The 26048-nt window shown below is 40.1% G+C and overlaps 1 protein-coding gene across 4 annotated transcripts; it reads left to right on the top strand.

The window, feature by feature from the left end:
• The first annotated feature begins 1012 nt into the window (after window positions 1-1012).
• Window positions 1013-24688, top strand: LOC134644048 (neuronal acetylcholine receptor subunit beta-2-like). 4 transcript variants are annotated; one of them, XM_063496711.1, is made up of 7 exons: window positions 1013-1185; window positions 4391-4525; window positions 12154-12299; window positions 12461-12505; window positions 15981-16090; window positions 21819-22809; window positions 22992-24688. In XM_063496711.1, exons 2-7 carry the CDS (start codon window positions 4474-4476, stop codon window positions 23154-23156), a joined length of 1509 nt encoding a protein of 502 aa, XP_063352781.1. In that variant the 5' UTR covers window positions 1013-1185; window positions 4391-4473; the 3' UTR covers window positions 23157-24688. The 4 variants fall into 4 exon arrangements, with proteins under 4 accessions (XP_063352781.1, XP_063352800.1, XP_063352791.1 ...); XM_063496730.1 differs by lacking the exon at window positions 1013-1185 and adding an exon at window positions 3863-3881; XM_063496721.1 differs by lacking the exon at window positions 1013-1185 and adding an exon at window positions 3979-4004.
• The last annotated feature ends 1360 nt before the right edge of the window (window positions 24689-26048 follow it).

The raw sequence follows: 26048 nt of genomic DNA, 5'->3' as shown, positions 1-26048 counted from the left end.
CTCCACTGTGGTGGTGGCCTAAAGAGGCAACAACATTACTAGACTGAAACAAAAACACCTTCTGCAGAACTACAGACATCCTTATGAACTCTGAAGTCTTGACAGTTTGGATGTGTGCTTTAAAAGGTTTGGATTAGGGACAGAATAACTGTATAAATATAAGATTTAGGACTTTTCTTTTCAATTTTCCAATGATGTCATTTTTTGTTTGTTTTTACATGAAATTATAATGTGAAACATATGTATGTTTTAACTTTCAAGAGGCTATTGGACAACTTATTATTAGCATCACCTTCCTGGCAGGCAAAATTCAGACTAAATCACGCTAAATAAATACACTTTTTGCAGTGTATTTTGGATGTAGGGTTTATTGTTGTTCATCCTGTTTTTATCAACTGACTTCTGACTTCTAAAAAGGCGAATTAAAAAAAAAAATTATGAGGAAATCAATGTGAATGTAGAGGAAGCCAAATAGACTAAAGAAAAAGCTGTGAAATTATCTGGTAATAATATGACTTAAATACTAGAGATATGCACAGTTTGCATTTCATTCCTCCAAAATCACAACAGTGGGCTTTTAAGAGAAATCTAAGAAGGTTTTTACAGGTGTTATTTGTGAGATGTAAAAGCTTTTACCACAGTCACGTCTATTTGTGTGTTTGTATGTGGATGCATGTAATAACGTTCATCTCCCATATATCAGTTACACTATGCACAAAGCAAGACTAAGGCGAACAAAGATTTTTATCCTTTAAATGTACGTAAGTGTGTGTGTTTGCTGGTAGGCTCTTCAGAGCCACAGCAATCCCAGCAGTGAGCTCTAAGTAGCCCTGATTAAATCTGGCCTCCCTCTGCTCCTCTCCATTGCTTTTAGGATGCAGAGATAATGTTCATTAGCAGCGACGGGTGGGGATTTTGGGAGGCGGATGCTCGTGTGTTGCTCATGTGTGGCAATAATGGGGTCTGATGGGAGGTTAATGCTATTTGGTTGAATATGAAGCTGTGACTATTATGTTGTATGGATGTTACTAGAGCACTAAAAATTCCACCAAAATTCAAAATTCTAAACACTGGGGGATGTGTGCCACAACAAGTCCACAGAGGCTCGAGACGATGCACTGCCAGACACCACAGCACACTGCAGGAGGTCCTGTATCCACACTTTGACTGATCAAAGCTGCTTTGGTGAGTCTTTCGGTCTCTGCTGTTGCCGGAAAACCTTATAGAGACACAGACTATGAAGCCACAATGTATCAGTTATTACACTTACTGTTACTGTTCAAATTAAGAAAAAATAAGTAACGCTTAGCAAATGCTTGATTTAATGCAGGCTGTGTCATGGATTTCCGAGGCACACCGTTAAAAAGTGCCACTACCAAATCACTTTATGTGATTAGTTCACTTAGCTGATCACTTAAGGAACATTAACTCACAGTTTCTTCATATATAAATGGATGTACAATGAAATTAGCAGGATTAGGTACTAAAAACTTTATTGTAAGATTATTTATTTGTTAAGCTTTTTAAAAAAAAAAAAAAAAAGTTTGATACGTATTTTTTTTTTCAGAAATATGAGTTTATTCCTTCTATCAAACTTCTCACCAGATGCATAGATTTCCACAGTAAACACGAGTACGTATTTATACTCACATACATTCTCCAGAGACTGGTCTGCATCCTCATTTTGACTGTGGACCATTTGCGTACAGTGAATTTAAGAACCCTGTTTGAGATGATCTGAGCTTTGTGACAAGGTGGGTTATTCTGCTGGAAGCAGCCATCAGAAGATGGATACACTGTGGTCATTGACACGGTCAGTTCAATACTTGGGTAGGCTGTGTTGTTTAAAAATGTTCAACTGGTGCCACATCATTATACAACCACCAGCAGCAGCTTGCACTGCTGATATAAGGCAGGACAGATCCATGCTTTCATCTTGTTTATACCAAATTCTGACCCTAACATCTGAATGTTGCAGCACAAATTGATACTCATCAGGTGAAGCAATGTTTCTCCAATCATCTATTGTCCATTTTTCCTCTTCTGGCTGGCAGGAGTGGTTGACCGGTGTGTAGTCTTCATCTGCTGAAGCCCATCTGCTGCAAAGTTCAAAATGTTTTGCATTAAGAGATGCTCTTCTGCATAAGAGTAACATAAGAGTAACATAACATAAGAGTTACATAAAGAGTCAACCTATAGGTTGACTCTTTATGTTACTGTTGCCTTCCTTTCAGCTCAAAGCAGTCTGCCCATTATTCTGTACCATTCATCCAGATAACTACCAATTACCATTATCTGTAAACTCTAGATATGATTGTGTGGGTAAAAAAAAAAAATCCAAGTAGATCATCAGTTTCTGTAATGCTCAGACCAGCTCCTCTGGCAACAACAACATGCCTAAACGTATTGAGTTGCCATTCAACTGTACCTAATAAAGAAGCCAGTGCACTCTCTATTGAAGCAAAAATAATTTTAAATTAATTCATGTATGAAGCAAGTGTGAAAATTCTTTGTCTGATGCTCTAGTAAGTTTGAAATGATCGCATAATGTGTCAGGAGCTGATAGCACATCTTGAGTTTTTTTAAATTCATACTATTTTTTAAACCATTACTGTGTGAATTACATTAGTGATCTTTAAATATACTATTTTGAAAATTTCGCTGATGTTGGAGAATCCCCGGGTCTTGCTGAAGGCATGAAACTGTGATCCATCTCCTCCACTAATTCTTGGGAAAAAAATCTTACCTTTAATTCACATTGAATATATGATCTTAAATCGGCTTTTTTCATTTTCCCCTCTTTGTTTCCTGTCTTATTCCTCCTCCTCCTCTCTGTCCATGAAGTGAAATAATTAGCTGGAGTCGTTTTGTCTTGCAAATTTAAGACCACGTCTTCCTTCTGCCCTCTCCTCCTCTCACATCACCAAAGGGAGTTCTGGGTAGTTATACTTCACTGATGTGTGCAGACTCAAGAAGCCTGCAGCTTTTCCATTCTCATTACACACACAAACCAGACCCATAGAGCCACCAGCTGAGGCCAGTTCCACTGTAGGATAACTATAGTTGACTTGTTAAGCCACAGATCAAATATATCTGAATTCCTCCTCTCAGATTTTTGTGAGGAAACAGATTTGATAAAGTCAGTGGGATTTTCTCTCTCTCTTTTTTTTTTTTTTAAATTTCTGTATCTTTGTGTTTTGGTGAAATCACACAGCTGGTTTGACTGACAGTGATGAATGATTTTATTGATCCCCGTGCAATTTCTCTGGGGACTCCAGCTTCCTTCCACAATCCAAAGAAATGCATGTTAGGTTAATTGGTGATTCTAAAACCTGGTTGTAGGTGTGGATGTGACAGTGTTATGTTTGTCCCTTTTTTGACCTTGTTGACCGGTATAATGTATAATCCCAATCTTACCTTTTGAGAGCTGGGATAAGCTCCAGCCTCCCTCAGAAACTCTGAGTTAGACTTGAGAAAGTTGTTCCGGTTGTTTTGTATTTGACTGGTGAAACTGGTGTTCAGAGCAAATGTGGATTTGGACAAGAGCTGTGTGGTTTCTGAATCTCTCCATGATAACCTTTATTGAGTTATCTTTTAGTGGACCCTGACCTTTGACCGCCCAGTGGGAGAAAGACAGCTGAATATCCTATATGCTCATTTTGTAATACTGCAAGTGGCAGCCTTCCAGGATTTTATATATACATGCTAACAGGGGCAACAAGACTTTTGTTTTACTGCCAAGAACCTGCTTCGGCGCTATTAACTACATTTAATCATAATTTAATTAATTAAAAGATTGACTTTATTTTTTCTCTACTTTTAACAAAAACTTTACAAAGTAAAATTCCACTTTGAATTCTCCATCTACTGGCGGAGATAAGGTTGGTTCGGGGTGTTTAATATCTTCCCTGGGGGGTTTCTAACCGTTATCGCTTCCTGTTTGTTGTCACACATGTTAAACTGAGTCGATCAAGGAGGTGCAGAGCGAAACTGACGCCCGGTCGGTGAGCGCACTGGGGCGGGCAGGGCGATGCGAGGACCGGGGCACTTAAATCTTTTATCTTAAGAATGGCTGCTTTGGCGATAACGGGATTGACGTATTCCCCCTAGCTCCTCAACTCACTTTCCCAAAGAAAGCGCTGTTTGTAAGGGGGGCTCTGATCTCTACAGCCGGTTTCCACTGCGCGCAATCACAGCTCTAGGACCAGCGGTACAGTCGGTGCGCTCTGGCAGAAAGCATCCAGCCTCTTTATCTCTCGGTTCTAACAGCAATCGGTATTCTTCTCAGTGTCCCCCAACCCTCACTCACCGCTCGCAATGAAACCGTTGTAATCCACCCTGTTCATTTTCTTTCTTTCTTTTTCGGTTTCACACTTTACTTACTGCAAAGTGAGCGCAGAGAAGAGGAAAACGCGGGAAATACTCTTCATCTGCAAGTTTTCGTGTGTGTGCCGCACTGGAGGGGAGGAAGAGATGGCAGCCCCGGTGAAAGCAGCCCTGGCTCTCCTGATTTTCACCGTGACAAGTGAGTAATCCTTTCCAATCCTCTCGGAACGGGACGGGAGACTTTACTTTATTGGGCTTTAATCTCTGGCTTGGGTTGGCCATTGCAAAATTGCACACCCTCTCTTACACAAATGCATGCCAGTTAATATAACAGGTCTGATAAGTGATGGATTTAGTTGCTGATAAGTGCTTTCTTAAGGGGTTTAATTTCTTGGAAAAATGGTTAAGTCACACTTTTACCTTGCAGACAGAGGTGGTCTCGGGAAAGCAGGCCAGTGGGGATAAGTAGCGGCATTTCCATGCGTCAAACCCTTTAGCACGTGATTTTTCAACACGCTTCAATTAACTAACAGGCTTGTCCTTTAGGCAGAAAACCCACGGAGTTTTAATTGCATTTGCATTTTAAGGGCAAGGGTGTGAAATCTGAGTAAGGAGCATTCATTCACTCATTTTAGTTTGGTTCAAGACTTCATAGCCTGTAATTTGAATAACAAATCTGGCACCATGCTTTGAAGAGGACTCGCGAAACAGCTGACTGCGTGGTTGTAAGTGCAGATACAATTATTGCTTTTAACCTACATGAAATGCCTTCATTGCCTGTAAGTGAAAAAGACACTTTGATAACAATAGCGGACATTTAAATTGAGAGTTTGCTTACTTTAACTTACATCACACCTATCAGATGATCTCCCCACCTACAGTCAAGTAAGGTAACTTATGAGGTCCTAAATCAGGCAGGAGGAATCTATTATTGAGCTGTCAGTGGTGCTGAAATTGGATCAATGTGCAGCTCTACCAGGCAAACCCCAGTACCCATTGTGTTTGCTTCTCCAGTTCAGATAGACAGAGAGATAGAAAAACAGTGTTACAACTACTACAGTGGAATTAAATTCAGTAATTGAGGGTTTAATTTACCCCCCACTGCTATGAATAGGGCGTGTTCTTACTGGAAGAAAAGTATGCTGTGCACAGATAATATGAATTCATACGGGGGAATATGGTAAATGTGCTGATTCTTTTCTACTCTGATTGAACACTCAAAGCGCTTTATACAACATGCCACAGTCACACATTCATGCAAACACTTTTTTCTATCTGACAATCACACAAACTCATACGCTGATGGGACATTGGAGAGCACAAGGATACAAGGATACCTTGACATGCAGACTGGGGAAGCCAGGGATCAAAACACCAAGCATGCAATTAGTAGATGACCTGCTCTACCTCCTGGTGTATTTCATCAGTTGCTGTATTAATAAAAAATCTCAATATTAAACATGTTGTAAGTTCAAAAAGAAAGTCACTTTAATTTTTTTGAGTATTCAGTAAAATAGTTAAAAAATTAAGTAGCATTAGCTAAGTGCATTCATATTATTTAAAAAAGTACAAAAGTGAAGTTCATGGTTTCAGACTTGCTAGTTTTCTGTGACTCATTCAGTGTCACCTGTGCTCTGTCTGCCGGTGATTCACTGTATGAGTCTGTCACTTCAACCAAACATTCTCATGGCTCCAACTCTAAAAGGACGAAATCAAGTCAGCCACTCTGCTGGGATGCATTTGCTCCATTGTGTTGGCTTCCCTACCGTTCTCACTCTGTGTCTTATTCCCTCTCTGTTCCTGCACACCATCTTTTCTGCCTTACTCTATATTTTCACACTTTGTTTGTCTCCTATACTGCAACTTATCTAATATAATCAGTGCTGCATCACACATTTCTCTGCCTTCTGTGCTCTCAGGATCATTTGCAGTAAATGCACAGTGCTAATGTGTGCTACAGCTACCCTATGAGATGTTTTGCTCATTGTGGGCCTGCAAGATCTTTAACATATTGCACGAAACTGTCAGCGTCACCATACCCTGATTCTGCTTCTCTGTAGCTCATGCGTGATGCATTATACGTGAGTGGGCAGAAATGTGCAGCTCCTAGTTTGTGCTTGTAGTTTCTCATGAGTTTAAAACTGGTTTCTCATAACCGCAGATGTATATCTCGCCAGCAGGGCCCAGCATCACTGAGTCAACACTTCATAGTAAACTATTAGTCATTGCGTTGGCAGGATTGTTTGGATGCTGCTCTTTGAAGGAGAGATGCATGCCGATGAAAAGATGTATCGAAGTGCTTTGCAAAGCAAAAAGAAAAAATGAAAGCGGCACCAGGTGGTGCACACCTAAGCAATGCTTCCACTTAGAGGTGACACTGAGCGAGCTGAGAGCAAAAGAAAGGTACTTTTACTGCATCTGCTGTCTCTCTTATATCCTAAATCTGCACATGTTCCTGTCACACTGTGAACAAAAGAGCAAAGCAGGACAGGAAGACACGAGGGAGAGATTGTGACAGATTAAAAGAAAATCATTGCAATAAGAGAATTTGTTTTATTCTCACAGACAGAAGGGCTGTCTGGGATGAGGAAAAGTTTGGGGCAAAACAAGTAAAAGAAATCCCACGAGGCGCTAAAAACACAAAAATCTCTCAGGCAGTAGATTTGCTATGAACAATATGAAATGCGTGGATGTGAGACTCTGTGGATGTGTATGCACGCAGGCCTGTATTTTATGCCATGACTGATATGGACAGCATCCTGAGTAAAACCAAAGACAGCTGAAGCCTAAATTGTTTTGGCCTCTGAAAGGCCACTGCAGATGGTAACACGCTGAATAATTCACTAACCTGAAAAGAAACCTACAGGATGTAGAATTGTTTTTTCCCCCCTTCTCTCTGCACTCTTGACTGATGACACAACCTCTCTGTCCATCTGCATCACTCAAACTCAGCGGCACGCCTGAAAGCTTGTTTTTGTTTGTTTTTTAATTATTTCCATGTTGTGATGGAAACGGTGTTGATTTTATGCGAGCGAGAAAGACTGGGAGAATAATCTCTGATTGTGTCTGCGTCTCCGAGCAAGTAAGATGATGGCATTTTTATTTTAGCGGTAATGAATTATTGAGGTGTGGAGAGTGCAGTGAGGCAGACAGGAGTGTGTGTGCATACATGTGTGATGAGACCTGTTGGTAGACTCCCTCCCGCTCCATCTCTACTTAAGCCGTATCCGCATCTTATTTTAGCATCATCTACCATTTTAGCCATTACCGTCGAACCCACCATCTATATCGCATCTCTTCATCATTTTCAGACACATGAAGCAAATTGTCTTTCCCAGTTTGTTCATGCTTTGTGCTGGATTTATTTTTATACTGCCTCCCTTTACATTTTTAAGGCAATGTGACGTTTCTTGTTTCTCTCAGGCTGAAATCAGAGTGCAGCCATGGATTAGCCAGAAGCTGAAGTCACTAGAGAAGGGGTAACGCGTCAGGGTCAAACAGCTATAAAACTGTGCATTCAAATTAGAAACCACATCTGTTTAGTTACTTCACTTTGTTCTACTACAGTGCTCTTTTTGTATAGTGTATAGATGTGTTTGAATTTTGTCTATTGCTCTTGCTCCAAATGACTTTTTTACTGATTGTTCTCTGCTTCAGAAAGATTGAAACACTTAGAGCGAATAGCGAAGGCAATGAGAATGATTTTAGTCACGATAGCAATAAAATGTTATATTTCAAAGTAACTGTGAGAGCTGCAGACTGAAAGACTTCTCTAAAAAAATACTGTGTCTTTATAATCTTAAAACAGTTGTGGGAATGGTTTATTGGCACTGCTCACCTTGAATTGCCTCATCTGACAACAAAATTGTTTTCACTGGAACTTTATTTCTGCGCTGGGATAAGCTGTTTTTAAACCTGTTTTATTTGTTGCGTCCTATAAATAGAATCACATGTAAAGCAAATGTGATAATTAACAAATAGAAACAAAAATAAAATAAAATGGATCTGTAAAGAGTATAAGACTGAGGACTCACATATATGACATTTGAGGTTGAGTCATTGATCAAAAGTACTGAGCGAATAAAAAAAGAACAATAAATATGAAAATCAAAAGAACATAACAAAGAAAACATGCAGGAGCCAAGCAGGACAGCAAAAACAGACACTGTAACAAGAGTAAGACAGGACTATACACTCACTGGTCACTTTGTTAGGTAAACCTTCCTGTAACTCTTTTTGCATTCAAAACTGCTGTAATTATTCGTGGCATAGATTCAACAAGGTGCTGGAAACATTCCTCACAGATTTTGGCTCATTTTGACACGAGAGCATCACATGGATTCAGCAGATTTTCCAGCTGGACATCTACGATGGGAATCTCCTGTTCCACCACATCCATGGAGGCCATTTGAGTACAGTGAAGTCATGTGCTGTGTGTTATTTGCCTGCTCAAAGCAGTCAGACTATCCTCTTACGGTGGGGCTGATCACCACAAAGGAGGTTAAAAACAGAAAGTAGAGCCAAAAACTAACAGGAAGTAACCAAAAGACAAAATACTAAACACAGGCATGAATGACAAACCCCTGTGTGTAGGTGCTAATGGAAAGACATGAGAGAGTGGACAAGAGACAGGAAATACTAAGGGATTTAAAACTACTACAACCAATAAAAACCAAGATCTGAACCAAAACACTCAACACTGGAATAACCAGACATTAAAAACAGCAAAAGACACAGGACTAAAATTTTAACATAAAAATAACAATAAAATTAACAGGAACCAAAAACTCAGTCTCAACATAAGAATCCAAGACTGATTTTCTGGTACGTGATACCTTCAAACTCTGAAATCAGAAGAGCTGAAGGCCACCAAAATCTGATAACCAGCTGATTTTAATTAGAAGTAGAAGCTGGCCTCATACGGCTGTTTATTGCATGTAAACAGTGAATTGTTGTCAGGCTTTAATCCCTTTAAAAATGAAACTCATAAATCCCTGTTATTACTCATCATCATAATATAGCATGATCCTATTTAATTTTATCTGATGATTATACTAATCTGGGAATTGTTTTGTCTCACGCTCTGATGTTTCCATTGTATGTTGTTGTGTCTCTATTGTCCTCTTCTCCTGGCACGAGTCTCCTCTCCGTCTAATCCTGACAGACACAGCTTTTTGTCTCTGAGGAGGTTTACCTTCGGGGTTTCGTGTCATAGTTGCTCAGACACTGGACACTTCTCCTGTCTCCTGTCTGAAGGTTAATGTAAAGTGACCAAGTGTAGTACATACCTCTTCTTCTGTCACCTGCCTTTAAAGCTCAGATCCTCTTATTTTCAGTCTGATTCTGACATGTTTCAAAACATATTGGTTTCTTGAGTATATCTTGACAAGACAGTTGAGTGCATGGCCGCAAAGCTATACAAATGAAGTGCCTGAACAGGTGTGTTCTTCTAAGTCGATACACAAGTTGACATACAATGCCATTATGGGGTAGAATATGGTTAGAAAATGGATTTCAGTGCTAAAGTTGTTTAAATATACTGTGTTTCAAACAGTAATTTGTTTTTGCATAGAGAACAAGGCACATCTAATAAAAATCTTGGTTCAGAGGTCAGTTTTGGTGAAAATGACCTAGGATTTTCAAACTTTAACCACAGGTGCAACTAATAGGAGGCTGAGGGGTAGCACTGCTATGGTATTTTGACTTGCTTTGCAACTTCAGTGTTAGTTCCTTTGGCCAGGCAAAGGCAGATCACAGTTTACCTGCTTTGTGTCTGGCAAAGCCAAAGATGACTCATCTAAACAGTCACCACTGCGTAATAGAGGACTGGCAGCGTTACTCTTCATTAAGACACTGACACAAACCCCGTTATTTACTTTTCTGGTTCTCTGGTGTTTTGTTTGTACTTTTAGGATAAAGGTTAAGATTCAACATGTACTATGTAACATGTTTTTTTGAAGCTGGTAGTTTATGTTGCTTTGGGCTGAGATTTGCAAAGCATTAATATAATTCTTTTTTTTTTTTTTTTTTCCCCTGCTCTGCATTCTCCTGTATACACTGTCTCGTAAGCAGAAAACACATAGCCAACAGTCATGTCAAGCAAAGTTTATTTATGAGGCACACACAGAACAAAATGCTGCCACAAAAGACTCCCAGACCTCAAATAACATAAAAACACACAAGGCAAATCATACCAGGAAACAACACGTTCAGGACAAAACAGGACAGCATAGAAAGCTTTTAAATGGAAATTTATGTGACAAGACTTGTTTGTGTGGCAGCACAAAAGACAATGGCTTCTTAAATTGCAGTTAAACATAAAACAGAACAGATATGCGATAAATCATCCATAATATTTTCTTTATTTAGTATTTATTCCTTAAAAAACACCAATATTTATTCCTCTTAAAATTGAATATACAGTCAGTAGTTTATATGATGAAATGTCTGGGCATGAGGTGCTTTGAGCAGGTGCAAAACTTGTTTATGTTTTTGTGTTTGTGTATTGAATTGTGACTGAATACAATTACATGTGATCTGTTTGTGAGACAGTAACACTCCCACTCATGACACATACACACGAGCGCATGAGAGCATGAGAGCATGAGAGCATGCAGCGGGCTGCATCACTGCAGCACGTAATTGCTGAAACCTGACAACACGAGATTTAAACATCGCTTCACCAGCTAGAGCTTTGGGCATCTGTGTTTTCTCATTCAAGTCCCACTGAAATAAAATGTGAATCGTGATTATGTTAGTGGTCATTAAAATGCTTTAATTGCATACACATATATTTTATAGTCACCAAGCCAAAATGCAGGGCTGCAAACAAGAAGGTATTTACTGCAGGAGACTCAAAGTAAAGTTAATGGATGGTCAATCAAACAACTGTAACTGTAAATTTTAGCTCAAGGTTGTGTTAAATTCAAGGTCTACTTGAGGCCCCAGTATACCGTACCCAATAACTTAAGCTGCACAGTAGTAAAGATGTGCTTACTGTAAGCTTGATCTGGCTGCATCATCACAACAAGCACTCGAATGAGATGATGAAATTACGAATAAGTCTGGCTTATTCTTGACATTTTCGGACTGGGCATCAAACAGAATGTGATTGCATGATAACCAGAGGACATTTAGCTCCGTGAAACAGAATAAACTGGAGTAGCTACCATTACATTCTGACAATAGATGTATGAGGAAGAAATATGGAATATGTTCATTCTTAGTAATACAATTTATCTTTTACTTTATAAAATTGGAGCTAATTTATTTTAAGAAAACAGATGAAGACTGTATACAATAATTCTGGAAACAGTCCAGAGATGCACAACTAGACAAACTTAAGGAGGGATCGGCTAAAATAAGCCAACTGTGGTTTTTTTTTGATGTGGCTGTGGCTCAGGAGGTGGAGGAGGTGATCTGCTAGTTGGGAGGTTGGTGGTTTGATCCCTAGCTGCGCCAGTCTGCATGCCAAAGTATCCTTGGGCAAGTTACTGAACCCCAAGTTGATCCTAAAGCTTCATTGGAGTGTGAATATTAGACAGAAAGAACAGATGTGGAAAGATGTTGTATAGAGTTCAGATTAAAGGTAGAAAAATACTCAATAAGAACCAGTCCAGTTACTGTTTGTTTTTCATTTACAGAGTGGAACCAGTGTTATATTAGACTGTGCTCACACTTGCTTGTCATATCACAGTCATTAGTCAGTGCTTAGCACTTTTCTAACATGCCTTTGATAGGAGGTTATAATGGGTTGTAATGAGTTGTGATATCCTCTGTAGTGTACTTCTGACTGTTTTCCCCCTGTGTGCGTATTTGTGTGTGCAGCTATCCTGTGTGCGGAGGTAGAGGAACGGTTGGTGAATCACCTGTTGTCACCAGAGCGCTACAACAAACTCATCAGGCCAGCTATCAACACCAGCCAGCAGGTCACCATTTACATCCAGGTGTCTCTAGCCCAGCTGATCAATGTGGTAAGAAAACACACAAACAAACCTATAACCTCACATGCTGTGAGCAAAGAGGCATACCCTACTAATGTCAAATGACTGGGAAACACATTAACCTGGTTGTTGTTAATAAGAAGAGTTAGTGGAGCCACTGCTTAAAGACTTTCCCCATGTCTGTGTTTCAGAATGAGAGAGAGCAGATCATGACCACCAACTGTTGGCTCACCCAGGTTAGTGTCAAAGCATCTTGCTCATTATTTTTTGTTTGTTTGTTTCCGAGGATCAGACCAATTGAAAAATTGGACCATTAGGGTCTAATGTCAGTGCATGAACCACTACAATTATAAATGTACTGTCATGGTCCTGTGTCTGTGACCCAGTGTTTTGAGTTTTTGTATCATTATTGAACTTTGATTTTGTCATTTTTTATCTTTTCTAGTCTTTTGGTTTCGGTTTCTGTGTTCCATGGTTGCTGTCCCCCCCGTCTGTGTTTCTTCCCTCAGGTCATGTCAAGTGTTTTTTCAAGACTCTGTGCAGGTCATGTTCATGTTGCTTGTTCTAGTATATGTTTCATAGTTCCTTCAAGTTCCAGCACAGATCTTGTTCATACTTGTCACAGTTGTTGTAGTCATAGTTTTTGCTGTTCTTAGTTTCTCCAGTTTAGGTTTTAGTTTAGGTTAACCACTGTCCCTGCTGTTTGGTTTGCCTTTCTATAAGCCACAATAGAGGCTCACCTTTTGTTTAAAGTTCAGTTTTGTCTCCTTGCCTGTGTCCATGCCTGGGTCCCCGCTCACTCACACATGGTCTGCCCTGCGGACCGTGACATCTTCTTTAAATGCATTTGTATGTATTCATGTAGTTAATGATAGATGTCTCTTTTTGCCAGAAATCACGGGCATGAATACCATGGTAATTTTGGGCTTTTAATGACTTCACTGAACTGTTTTCTAGAGTGAAATGATTGTGTCACATACATCTTTAATGATTAAGAAAAAACAAGAACTGGGTGCACAAGCAGGGCTGGACTGGGACAAAAAATCGGCCCGGGCATTTTGACTAGAGACCGGCCCACCAGGTATTATAGGAAAAGCCATGAAGCCTTTGAATGAAAATGAACGCTGTTGTGACAGTGATGTACACTGTCTTGTTGGTATATGTATGATATCTATAGATTTTATATCAGATAAAAACTTTGGTTGTAAGATTCAGATAATTACTTATTAAAAGCGAGACATTTTAAATGAGAATAAGAAAGAAAAGTATTTCTTTGTGCCCCCCTTTCCCTGTTAATGCCCTACCTGGCCCCCTGGCAAAACTTTGTTAGACCCGCCCCTGCACAGTTACCAGCTGTCAGCTACTTAAAAAAGGATCCTGGTGTTATTTGTCTCTCAGAAACAGTTTATAACTTCCCTTCAACTCATTCATGTCACCTAAAAGGTAAACCTGTTTCTCCATCACCTGTTCAGCTCTGATGATTCAGTAAGGACATCTCCTGGTTTCATCTTCATGTTTCCCTCTCACCACATATCCAAACCAATATCAGGACCAGCAGCTTTTACAGCTGTGGCTCCAGCAAACATCAGCTGATACTAGAAATTAATATTAACCCTAGAACACCATCGCTATAAATAGTAACACAATCACTAACGCCGGGTGATTTTTACCCGATATAATATGACCAACTAAAAGTACTTGTCATCAAAATATATCAAACACATGACAAATCAGAGTGGTCAGCTTTTACTTTCAACTGTGCCATGTCTAACAAAATGAAAAAAGTGTCATGGGGGATGCTAAAATAATGCTCCAAAATTACAGAAAAATCTGGAATTCAAGAACAAAAAATTCCTAAAAAAAAAAAAAATGACGCTGGAAAGCTGGTCTTTGATACACCCATTCCTGGGACATTTGAGACTTCCCTGGTGAAGGCACAATCTCCTCGACACACTAACAGCTGCAGGAGAGAGAAATCATGTAAATGTATTTGCTCGGGTGAAAATCACCCAGCGATAGTGTTCTAGGATTAAATAAATTCTAACAACAGCTGATCAAGCTTAAACGTGCTGCTGTTGTTTAGCGCGACATCCACTGGTTTCTTCTTTCTGGCGCAAAGTGGGAGATAAACAAACAAGAGAGACGGGACTCGCGACAGAAAAGCCGATCAGCTGATCATTGATCAGTTTCATGATTGAAGTAGCAACAGGAGAGGGAGGGGAGAGAATGAGCTTAGAAGAGGCAGCTGTGCAGCGTAACGACAGAATAACTCCAGCTTTGTGTCTTTTTCCATTCTAGCTGAAGTCCGGGACAAACTGCGTACCTTTTCAGCTCAATACGAAACGCGTAATATTTTCTCTGAATACGGGACGATTCCGTTTTTTACGGGACGGTTGGCAACTCTACTAACTAACCTTATGAATAAAATAAAGTTCACTATCAGTAACATCATAGCACCCACCCAGCTGTATCGAAACTCCGTCATGCTAGCTAGCTAACTTGGTTTATATCTGACCCAGATAGACTGCAGGTCATAACTTCTTACCTGAAGTTCAGTTCACCTGACACTCGGACCGGCGGCCGCCTCGGGTCTCTCCTCCTCCTGCCTCTCCTTGCCGTCATCCACCTGCTGGCCTCTGTGAAAGCTCCGCCATAGAAACCACCACCAAACAACTGAGTTATTTTTACACATTGGCCAGCATCTGGTTAATCCACCAGCTTTCATTGTTTATACCGTTACAACAAAACAAAAACAAAAAAAAAAACCACCCATCGGCCCATAAAAACGAAAAATCACCATCGGCCCACCGGGCAAATGCCCGGTATGCCCAATGGCCAGTCCAGCTCTGTGCACAAGTATGAATTTATTTTGGATTTCCTCTAATCCACACAGTCACCCTAAAATGAGAGGAAATTTGTTAGCATGTTTAGGCTTGAACCTGCCATGAACTGGAAGTTGCTGGAACACCAGCATCACTGTTCACACTGAAGTTACCATGGACTGAAATTTTTATAATGAACAAAGAAACCTCTGCTCCAAAATGAACACTTTCACATTCAACAGAAATTTGTAGCTGCCCACAAGGATAGGCCGAATGTCTTCTAGAGAAATATTTTATGATTAGATGAGACAAAGATTGAGCTTTTTGGCCACATTGACAAGAAGTATGTTTGGAGGAATAAAGGTGAGGCTTTAAAACCTAAGAACAATATACCAGCTGTCAAGCATGGTGGTGGTAACATTATGCTCTGGGACAGTTTTGCTGCCAGTGGTACTGTTGCACAAATTGGATGCAATAATAAAGAAGGAGGACTTTCTCCAAATTCTTCTCAAATCAGCAGCTAGATGGTTGAAACTTGGAGACAACTCTGTGTTCTAACAAGAAAACGATCCCAAACACACATCACAGCTGGTTTTGGAGTGGATATAGTAGTCTACCTTTAAGGTACTGAAACTCTGGGGACTACTCTTGAAAGTGGAGTCGTGCCAGGAAACCAAACAATTTCCATCCACTCTATCAGTTCTGACAGAAATAGTGGCCAGAATTATGCCAGAAGCTTGTTGATGACTACCCCAAAAGCCTCAAATTACCACAGCATTCAAGCCCATAATACATGTTTGTAAACTTGTGACCATAACTGTATGTGGCTCTTGATTTTAATTATTTACTTGTATGTTCATGCATGCCCTTACGTGCCTTTCTACACCAGGGTTGGAATGACTACAGATTAATGTGGGATCCTGAGGAGTACGAGGGAATCAAGAAAATCCGACTCCCGTCACAACACATCTGGTTGCCTGACATTGTCCTTTACAACAAGTATGTCCTCTTTGTGACAGACGCAATAAATGTGTGTGTGTGTAAAACTAAGTGATGAAAGTAGGAACAGACAGAAAGCTTGAGTAACTTCACTTTAATATTTACAAAAGCCCCATTTCCCTAAAAGCTTTCCAATTCTATCCTCTTACTCAGTCTATCCTCCTATCTCATTTTTAGCCCACTTGTCACTTCTTTTAGGTTAATAAATAGTGAATAATGAACCAACAAATTTTTAATGGCATTGTATGGAGCGTCTGCAGACAGTCTCATAATAATGAAGACTGTTTGAATGTTAGAGAGCGTATGAATCTTTCACACAAGGAGATTATGGATTAGAATGGCAGAATCAGGCCTGTTGTAGACAGAGTAAAACAATTTGTTTTTATCTCTTAAGTGTTAATCCGTAAGGTCACCAGTTTTGGTGCACTTGAATAATATTATTTTTTATTATTATTCACTGCTCCATTTGAGGTTAACCTTGCAGTACGCAGTAGAGACTGCTTCAAACTACACACTAAATGTTTACCTTTCAGGTTTTTTTAGACTTCCTGTAAACATTTACAGTTCATTTATGATTGGAAAGAAAAGCTTCAGATTTATTCCTGCGCAATTCTGTAACTGCTGTGTTGACAGAAACACAGAAATCCAGACTTTCCAACTTAGTTACATTGGAGAGCAGGATATCCTTGTACATTATTGATTGTTTTGTACAGCGAGCACAGGTATACAAAATGATGAGGTGAGAATATCTTGGCACATCTGGAATTTATCTTGTAACTCTGGAAAATGGCTGCAGGGAAAAATCAATACATCAGTACTTCTGCACTGTAAAAAAAAGAAACTCGGAGAAATAAGCTGCACTGCTCTTATTCACTGGAGAGTCGGCTGACAGACGCAAAGGCCTGTAAACGTCACGTCGTCTGTCACCCATATAGGTCAGCAGATGGGTCTCATCTCCATCTGTTAGTTTCTTGAAAAACATTAACTGTTGATTTTCCCCGTTTAAAATGTATTCAATGTGAAAGTCCTTCCTTTGTTGTACCAGAGAACAAAAACATCATAACCAAATGCAGTTTGAGTTTTTGCTGAATTTTGTTTTGTGTGGTGATCAGAGGTTTTTTCATCTGGCTTTTCTGTGTTAAGCTTGCTGTTTTTCCTGTGCCTGTACAGCTTCTCTCTGGGCCACATTCCAGAAACCTGCACTTTAGGTTAATTCCTGATATGTTGTTTGCTTGACACAGTCAAGCAAAGTCAAGCAATTTTGCACAAGCATGCATAAATAGGTACTGTTTTTTCTACCTGCCCATAGGAGAAATAATTTGAGAACATAATTCTTTGAATAGTAAAAGTAATTTTATTTCTGAATTTAAGAACAGTTGTTGCAGAAAGGTAATATGAGTGTGAAAGCTGTGTCTGCCTCTTAAGGCTGCAGGAATAATTACACTGAGCCCACGGTTGATGTGGGCTTACGATGAGGAAAAACCACAGTAGTGGTAATCTGCTTTGTTTCCTGTTAATGGTTTTATTCATTAGACCATAATGTTTCATTTGAAAGATGAATTTCTTTTTTGTTTGCAGCATCAGAAATCTTTTTGTATGCGTTCTCCGCTTTCCCGCCACAGGATTTAATAAACTAATTTCTGCAGTGTCTTGATGCATGCTCAGTCATCCAGGTAAGTAAATCCCAAAAGGTTGATTCTGTTCATCTGGACGTAGCGTTTTCAGTGGGAGAAAAGTTTCGTCAGTCAATCAAGTGACTTCTTCTGTCTCTGGCGACTGCAGGTTTCCCCAACCTTACAAATAGTACATTTGCACAGTGGGCTCGTAGGTCAGTCCCTTGATTGTTAATATGCAAATTCTCATGACCAATGATCAACAACCACTGATTAAAGCCCATCGATCAAAGACCATAAGTACCATTCACAGAGAGTTGGGGAATGGCCGCAATCACAGCATTGTAAGATGGCGAAAGTAAGATTTGCATGAAAAGGGAAAGACCATCTCTGAATCGAGGAGGAGGCCTAAGGGAACATCTTTCACCATCTTACAATGCTGTGATTGCAGCTGTTCCCCAACTCTCTGTGATATTTAAGTCCAGTAAGTTGTGATTGGAGCATTCATGACCTTGTTGTTGAGCACATTTTCCAGATGCTTGACTGGATTGAGATCTGCACAATTTAGACCAAGTCTGTGAAGGTTCTCAGTCATCCAGGTCATCGTAGTCTAAGGAGCTTGGAAAGAAAAGTGTCTGGACTTCTTTAAGTTGCTTGAATTTCAAGCAACTTAAAGAAGTCCAGACAAATAACACTTGGTCTAACAATTTAGACCAAGTCAACACCTCAAGCTCATTTATGAACCATTTTTGCTTTGAGGCAGGGCGCATTATCCTGCTGAGAGAGGCCAGAGACATCAGGGAATAGCATTTCCATTAAAGGGTGTACATGGTCTACAACAATGCTTAGCTAGGTGGTATGTGTCAAACATGCACATGGATGGCAGGACCCAATGTTTCCCAGCAGAACATTGCCCAAAGCATTGCATGCACCCAGCCATCCACGGGATGTAAACGAAAGACCAGGCCACCTTCTTCCATTGCTCCATGGTCTAGTTCTGATGCTCACGTGTCCATTGTTGTCACTTTCAGCATGGACACCCTGACTAGTCTGTGGCTGTGAAGATACATGCGCAACAAACAGCAATCAATTGTGTTTCTGACAATTTTCTATCAGAACCATCATGATCTTTTTTTTTGACAATTTGAGCTACAGCACCTCGTCTGTTGGATTGGACCACACAGGCCAGCCTTAGCTGTCCATGTGCATCAGTGACCCTCAGCTGCTGTTACCTTGTCTCTGCTTCATCATGGATATTAGACCACTTTTTGATAGATATTGACCGCAGCAAACAGGGAACAACCCACAAGACCTGGCACTTTGGAGATACTTTGACCCAGTCACCTACATCAAACTCGCTCAAATCCATACAGTTGCCCATTTTTCCTCCTTGTACCTCATCACCTTTGAGGATAAAATGTTGCTCGCTAATATATCCCACCTACTAACAAGTGCTGTGATGAAGAGACAGTCAGTGATACTCACGTCGCCTGTCAGTGCTCATAATGTTATGCCTGATTAGTGTAAGAGCAACTACAAGAGATTTCCTTGACTCTGATTAATCAGCACTGTGTGAACTCATTTGTCATTGCCTTGCACTTAACATAGCCACACTCCAGCTTTAAAGTGAATAGTTAAAAATTAATCATAGTCTATGTCACCATACTAAAGGAGCATCAATAACCAGCAGTGTACATGCATTTATCTTTCTACGGTGAATAAAGCCAACAGTGTACAGTGTACATGCATTAATTCACTTCTACACTGAATAAAAGTAGTGAATTATTACGTGTATGCAATAACTTGCAGTACATTCTCACTCAGTTAAAAAAAAGTTATCTAAGAGCAAGAGCATCTTTTTAAGAAACCACACCACACACGCATTCTAACACGCACCTCTGAAGCTGCAGGGTACTGAGTTATCTACTGAGCATTTAGGGTTTGGAAACCTTGTTTAAGGGCATCTCAGTGTTGCTAATGAAGGACAAGCAGCTGTTTTTTATTCTCTTCCCAGATTTATCCAAGTTTCCCCTTAACTTATGTAATAATTTAAATGAAAACAGCCTCTTGTGTCATGACAAAATCTCCAACAACTGCTCTTGAACTCTGAATCATGATTTTCATCAGCTCATGGTGTTTTATGATTGAACTTTGGCTTTTAGGCCAACATGGAGAAAAGTTCCCAAAGTGCACCGGATAAAAAAGGGAAGCTTGAGTTTGAAATGAAACCTCAGCTACTGTAACCACTAAGCTTGAGTCTGACAGTCTTACAGTTGTTTGAACTGTTCTTGTGTTTTGACCCTACAGTTTACAGTGCTTGCAGGCATTCAAATTTTATGAATGGAGATTGCTCATCAGCTGAAGGACAACCTGAAGAGCATAATAGCTTAAGAGACCAGTGAGAGGTTATCTATCCTTCGCTGTTTTGTAACTTCAGGTTGAGGTCTAACTTTGGGAGACCTGAGGTCACAGTAAGCAGGTGGGGCCTCTGCATTTTTTATTAGTCTGGATATACACAGCAGCCCCAAAGCATTAGAGGCAAGTGGGATGGTTGTATTCTTGACCCACTTTATAATTGATAGGCCACTTATTTATAATGCATCCCCTGCAGCCCTGATGAGATGAAGAAAAAAGTCAGTCTCAGCAGATTTGAGTTGTGAGGGACAGGTGTTGCCTTGATGCCAGCATGTGTCCCAGGCCAAGCTCTTCCCTTGAGATGCTAAATGCATCCTTTGGACTTCAAACTGTTGCATGCGTCACCTCTGCAGCTTCATGGTAGTAGTCAGGCAATCTTTTACTCAGCATTCAGTGAATGAATTAACTTAAAAACCATGTTTGTCTCGTGCTAAACGTCTGGAGCAGGATTTTCTTGTCATTTCACTAGCTGGGCCCATGTCCTCATTTTATGTTTGACAGCGTTGTCGTAGATAAAGGTGAATGGCTTGGACATAAATTGAGCTGCGGTTTGGAGAAGGTCTCGAAGGGGACTGGTGGCGGCTCCCGGGCCTGGCAGATCCCCATGTACTAAATAGAAGTGAAGAAGTTAAACAATTAAAAAAAGGGGAAGGAAGGTGGGGCACGTAAACGAGAATGAACAGCTTGTAGAACTGGGGGAGCGCGTATGGAGGCGTGGTCCTGCTCCTGAAATTCCGATACTTAATCTCCAATTCTTGAATTCATTCAAAGAATAAAAGGCTATTAAAAGACTATTTTAATAAATGTGATGGGATATTGACGAGTGTCAAACAGCACAGTGTTTCTTATTAACTGAAGCTGCAAGTGTGAAGCTGTATAACAAAGCATAATGTTAATTAAAATCTGACAATAGTCATTATCAGACTGAAACAGCCAAATGTTGTAAAAGGAGAATTTGTAGATCAGTGATATCGAAGAATGATCAGATACCAGATTATCAATCATTATAGGAGCAATTATTTTATGTTCTGCTGTGATAATAAACAGGTTAAAATCAAACAAACCCAAGAGCACACAGTAATTAACTGTTATTGTTGACTTTAATTTAAGTTCATTAAGTAATTTTGTTTGAATGTGGCTTCAGCAACTCATACCACGATAACCACATCATTGTTTCCAAAATGCCATTGAAAGCATTTTGGAAATAAGAAAATGAATATACTGTACATAGGTGTGTTTGTTAAGAAGTACAAACTCTCGCAGGAGGATTATTTTTTTCTTCACTGAAAGAGCAGAGCACGTGTCAGCTTTCCAACTCTGTGTTCGAATCATAGATGTTTTTTTTTTAAGTCCACAGAAAGCACATTATTCTGGGTGAAAAGGGGCAAACAGCTGAGATTAAGTCCAGCTGGACTTTATTTTAGGAATTATTTTTAGTTTTTATTCACAGTTTTGTCTGTCTAAGGAAATCAAGTTACCTGTAAAGTTAAGCAAAAATGATTTGCATTAAAACACTCAAGTGTCCTTGAGTGTTGTCTTGTTTCGGTTGGCCTATCTTTGTGAGTATGCTTGAAGCACCTCAGCTGGCTCCTTCAAATACAAAGAAGCACTGGTTCTATGTTTAAATGATGTGATATGGGCAATCTTTCTGTGAGTGCTTGACTTTACTGACTTTATCTCATCTCCGACCTTTTCCTCAGTGCCGATGGGACATATGAAGTCTCCTTCTACTCCAACGCAGTGGTCTCCAATAATGGTGAAGTGGCCTGGCTCCCACCAGCGATCTACAAGTCGGCTTGTAAAATCGAAGTCCGTGATTTTCCCTTTGACCAGCAGAACTGCACTCTCAAGTTTCGCTCTTGGACCTACGACCACACGGAGATCGATCTCATCCTCCTCAGTGATTACGCCTCACGCGATGACTTCAAGCCTAGTGGCGAGTGGGATATTGTTTCACTGCCTGGACGCAAGAATGAAGACCCTAACGATATCAGATACCTGGATATTACTTATGATTTTATTATCAAGAGAAAACCTCTCTTTTACACCATCAACCTGATCATTCCCTGCATCCTGATCACGTCGCTGGCTATTCTTGTCTTCTACCTCCCATCAGACTGTGGTGAGAAGATGACTCTTTGTATCTCAGTCCTCCTGGCTCTTACTGTGTTTTTACTCCTTATCTCAAAGATTGTGCCACCTACGTCTCTAGCAGTGCCTCTGATTGGGAAGTACCTAATGTTTACAATGGTGCTGGTCACCTTCTCTATTGTCACCAGCGTTTGCGTGCTCAACGTGCACCATCGGTCACCCAGTACGCACACTATGCCTCCTTGGGTCAAGCGTGTCTTTCTGTACCGGCTCCCCTCTTTCCTCTTCATGCGGAGACCAGGAAGTTCCAACATCCGTGAACGGTTCCGGAAAAAACACCAGAAGCAGAAGTACTCTGACCAGAAGCAGTGTGGAACAGAAGTTGGAGGTGGAAGCTCTGTGGGAATGGCTGATTCCTCCTCATCCTTCTTTGTCAATGAGGAGTCAGCCAAGCGCTATGGCTGGAGGGTCAGTGACTGCTCAGAGAACACAGAGTTCAGGAAGAGGATGACGCTCAAGAGCAACATTGACGTGGAGGATGCAGTGGATGGAGTACGTTATATTGCGGAGAAGATGAAGAGTGAGGATGATGATGAAGGGGTAGGTGTTTGGAAGAAGTAATCGGATCTATATCATGATTTATATGCTTATATATATAAAAGAAAGTACTTCTTTCTTTTGTAAGGTTTAATCATAATCACTTGTTACCTGAATCTCAGTTCACTTTAGTTCAGACTCATGAACACAAGTGGTTAATATCCAACGTCTTTATCTCTCTGCAGATCATTGAAGACTGGAAATACGTGGCGATGGTTATCGACCGTCTTTTCCTGTGGATCTTTGTGTTTGTGTGTGTAGTTGGGACGATGGGGCTCTTCATGCAACCTCTTTTTCAGAGTTATAACACCCCCATTGTTGAGGACATGGATCATAAATCTGAAACTTGATGTGACTCAGAAGTGACTTTTTATTTCCAGAAGCAGATTTTAACACATAAAGTCATATGTCCGCCTCTCACCTCACTCTGACTGGGAAAGGACGCATTTTAGCCTTTCCATTTCCTCCTCCCCATCCCTGCTCTGCCCTTTGAATCTTACACATACCCCCGCAGTCCTACAATCAACTCATCTGCCATTCACACAGGGGCTGTGATTGTTTTATTTCAGAGGATCTGCCACCCCAAGCTTTATAACAGAAAGAAATTAAGAAAAAAACATAACCCAAGCTGTTTTTTTGGTGTTTTATATCTGGTACAATATTTACTTCAATACCTTTATCTAAAAGGTTGGGATGCTATGCAAAATGTGGTTGTATTCTCATTTCGGAGAGCCAGCACAAGTCCGGGTGTAGCCTCTTGTATCAGCCACACTTTCACTAATCCCTATAAACAAATGCGTGCAGACAGTCATGGCTGTAGCAGTGCAATGGCTTGTGCGTGAACCACCAGGCAGCATACCATTCAGTAAAACAAGGCAACAGCTTTTATACCTTTACCTGCAGCATCACTTTGCTTTAAGAATGTGAGTGCTGGATGGACCACAACAGTTTGGAGCATTATGAAACAAAAAGAAAGAACTGCACTGCAAAACAGTGCTGGGAAAACTGCTTCTCCCCTTCCTGATTTCTTTCCTTCTTTTTTTGCATACTTCTCACACTTAAATATTTCAGAGCTTTAAAAAGATTTTAATATTAGATAAAGATAACCTGAATAAATAGAAAATCCAAACTTATCTGGCCCTGTGTGTAAAACCCTTGTTAAATCAGGAATTAATCACAGTGATTACCCGGTGTCACTGAGGACATAAAAGTTAAACTTTCTGGAAGGTTTGCGTTCCATTACATTGGGCGTAAAGCTAACACAGCAGAACATCATGCCTGCAGTTAAAGCAGGTGGTAGTGGGATGGTCTGGGGCTGTTTTGCTGCCTCAGGACCTGAACAACTTGCTGTAATAGATGAAGACTTAGGCCTACCAGAAAATCCTGAAAGAGAATTTCTGGCCATCAGTTCTGCTCCAGCACACTCAGGTGCAGGATAAAAAATACACCATCAAGTCAACCTGTGAATGGCTTAAAAAACAAAAATGAAGATTTTGGAGACGGCTAATCAAAGTCCAGACTTCAATCCTGTTGAGATGCCTTGGCATGACCTTAAAAGACTGTTCATGACCAAACCCCCCCTCAAACAAGGGTGAATTAAAACAACTCTGCAAAGAAGAGTGGAGCAAAATTCTACCACAGCGATGTCAAAGACTCAATGCAAATACTTGATTGCAGTTCTTGCTGCCAAGGGTGGCACAACCAGTTCTTAGGTTTAGGGGGAAATTACTTTTTCACACAAGGCCACATGGGTTTGGATAGACTTTTTCCCCTTAATAAATGATATCATGACTGAGTAACTTGAGTTATCTTTGTCTAATATTAAAATTTGTTTTATGTTCTGAAACATGAAAGTTTTACAAAATGCAGAAAACTAAGAAACCAGGAAGGGGAGGGGGGGGGGGGTACTTTTTATAGTAATGTATATTAGATGGAATATGAAAAATAAACAACTCTGAAACATGCTATTAGTACCATGTTAAAAATAAATCTTTTTAACACATATTTTAGCTTCTACTTTGTAGTATTTTTAGTTAAACAAAGATTTTAAACGATTTTGTTCTATTTATGTTAACATTTTACACAGCGTCCCATCATTCTTTAAAAATGGATTATACTTAATACCTTTCTTGTATCATCCTCACAAGAAAACTAGAAAAGAACAAGAACAAGAGCCAAGTTACAATTAACCAAAATGCTGTTTAAATATAAAATATTAAGCCTGATCTGATCACTTCGGGGTCAATATCTTTCTTACAGGACTGAAATGTAGCATATTTGAAAACCCACATCTTTACAGGAAACACCAAGACTGAAGGTACCCTTATCATTGTTCGTAAAGGTTACACAAACAACAACTCAGGACTTATATTCCACCCCATTTATTTCTTCTCCGTGTCTCTGCGTCCAAATCAAGAAATAATTCTAGTGGTTGTGTCAGGACATAACTGGGACTAGCAAGCGCACAAACCAGTACAGATGCTGATTTTGTTAACTTGAAGAGTGACAGAGCCCAAAGAGAAACAAAATCTTACAAACCGGCTGATTTTCCAGATGTGGACTTTACACCGCTCACGCAGGCCTCAAGAGCAAAAGATGAATCTGCTTTGTGAAGACACCCAGAAGATGCTCACTCCCCTTGTGTCCTTTTGCCAATACCAATATACAGCCGACACAAAACAGCTGACAGCTGGACTGCTTAAATAACAATGATAGGTGTGTATGAGGGAGGCGTCCAGCCTTTTTGTTTACGCTCACACAGCTCACTGTGCAGATTATAGGCTGACTTGATAAGCTGATCAAATCTTTGAAATAAAGGCGGGTAAATAGTGCTAAAAATTCTCCAAACCAATGACTGTGAAGCTGTTGCTGCTCGCCGTTCTTATTTTAAAAGTACAGCACGCCGGTCAAAAGCAGTGCTCGTCAGCATCCATCACCAAAAAACCAGCAGCAATAATATTGTACAGTATTTTATACACACTGACGTGGATGAAATGACCAGCCTGTCGCTTCACTTTCATTATCTGCCATCATATTGTATGCTTTACAGTCTGTTCTCAGATGAATTACTTGAAATCATATCCTGTTATTTCTAAGAGGTATTATATAACGTTTCACCTTCCTAATGCACTCGTCGGTCACTGCTGCCAATGTCAGCTTGGGTAAAAAAGGGTTTACTGATCTAATCCAGCTTGATTGATTTGTTTCATATTTCATTTGTCGGTGGATGGTTGAATGAAAAC

This window comes from Pelmatolapia mariae, linkage group LG2 (genome assembly GCF_036321145.2).
Source record: "Pelmatolapia mariae isolate MD_Pm_ZW linkage group LG2, Pm_UMD_F_2, whole genome shotgun sequence".
In the NCBI taxonomy this organism is placed as follows: Eukaryota; Metazoa; Chordata; class Actinopteri; order Cichliformes; family Cichlidae; genus Pelmatolapia; species Pelmatolapia mariae.
The sequence above is the reverse complement of the archived record's forward strand: the minus strand, read 5'-3'. Positions and strand labels throughout refer to the sequence as shown.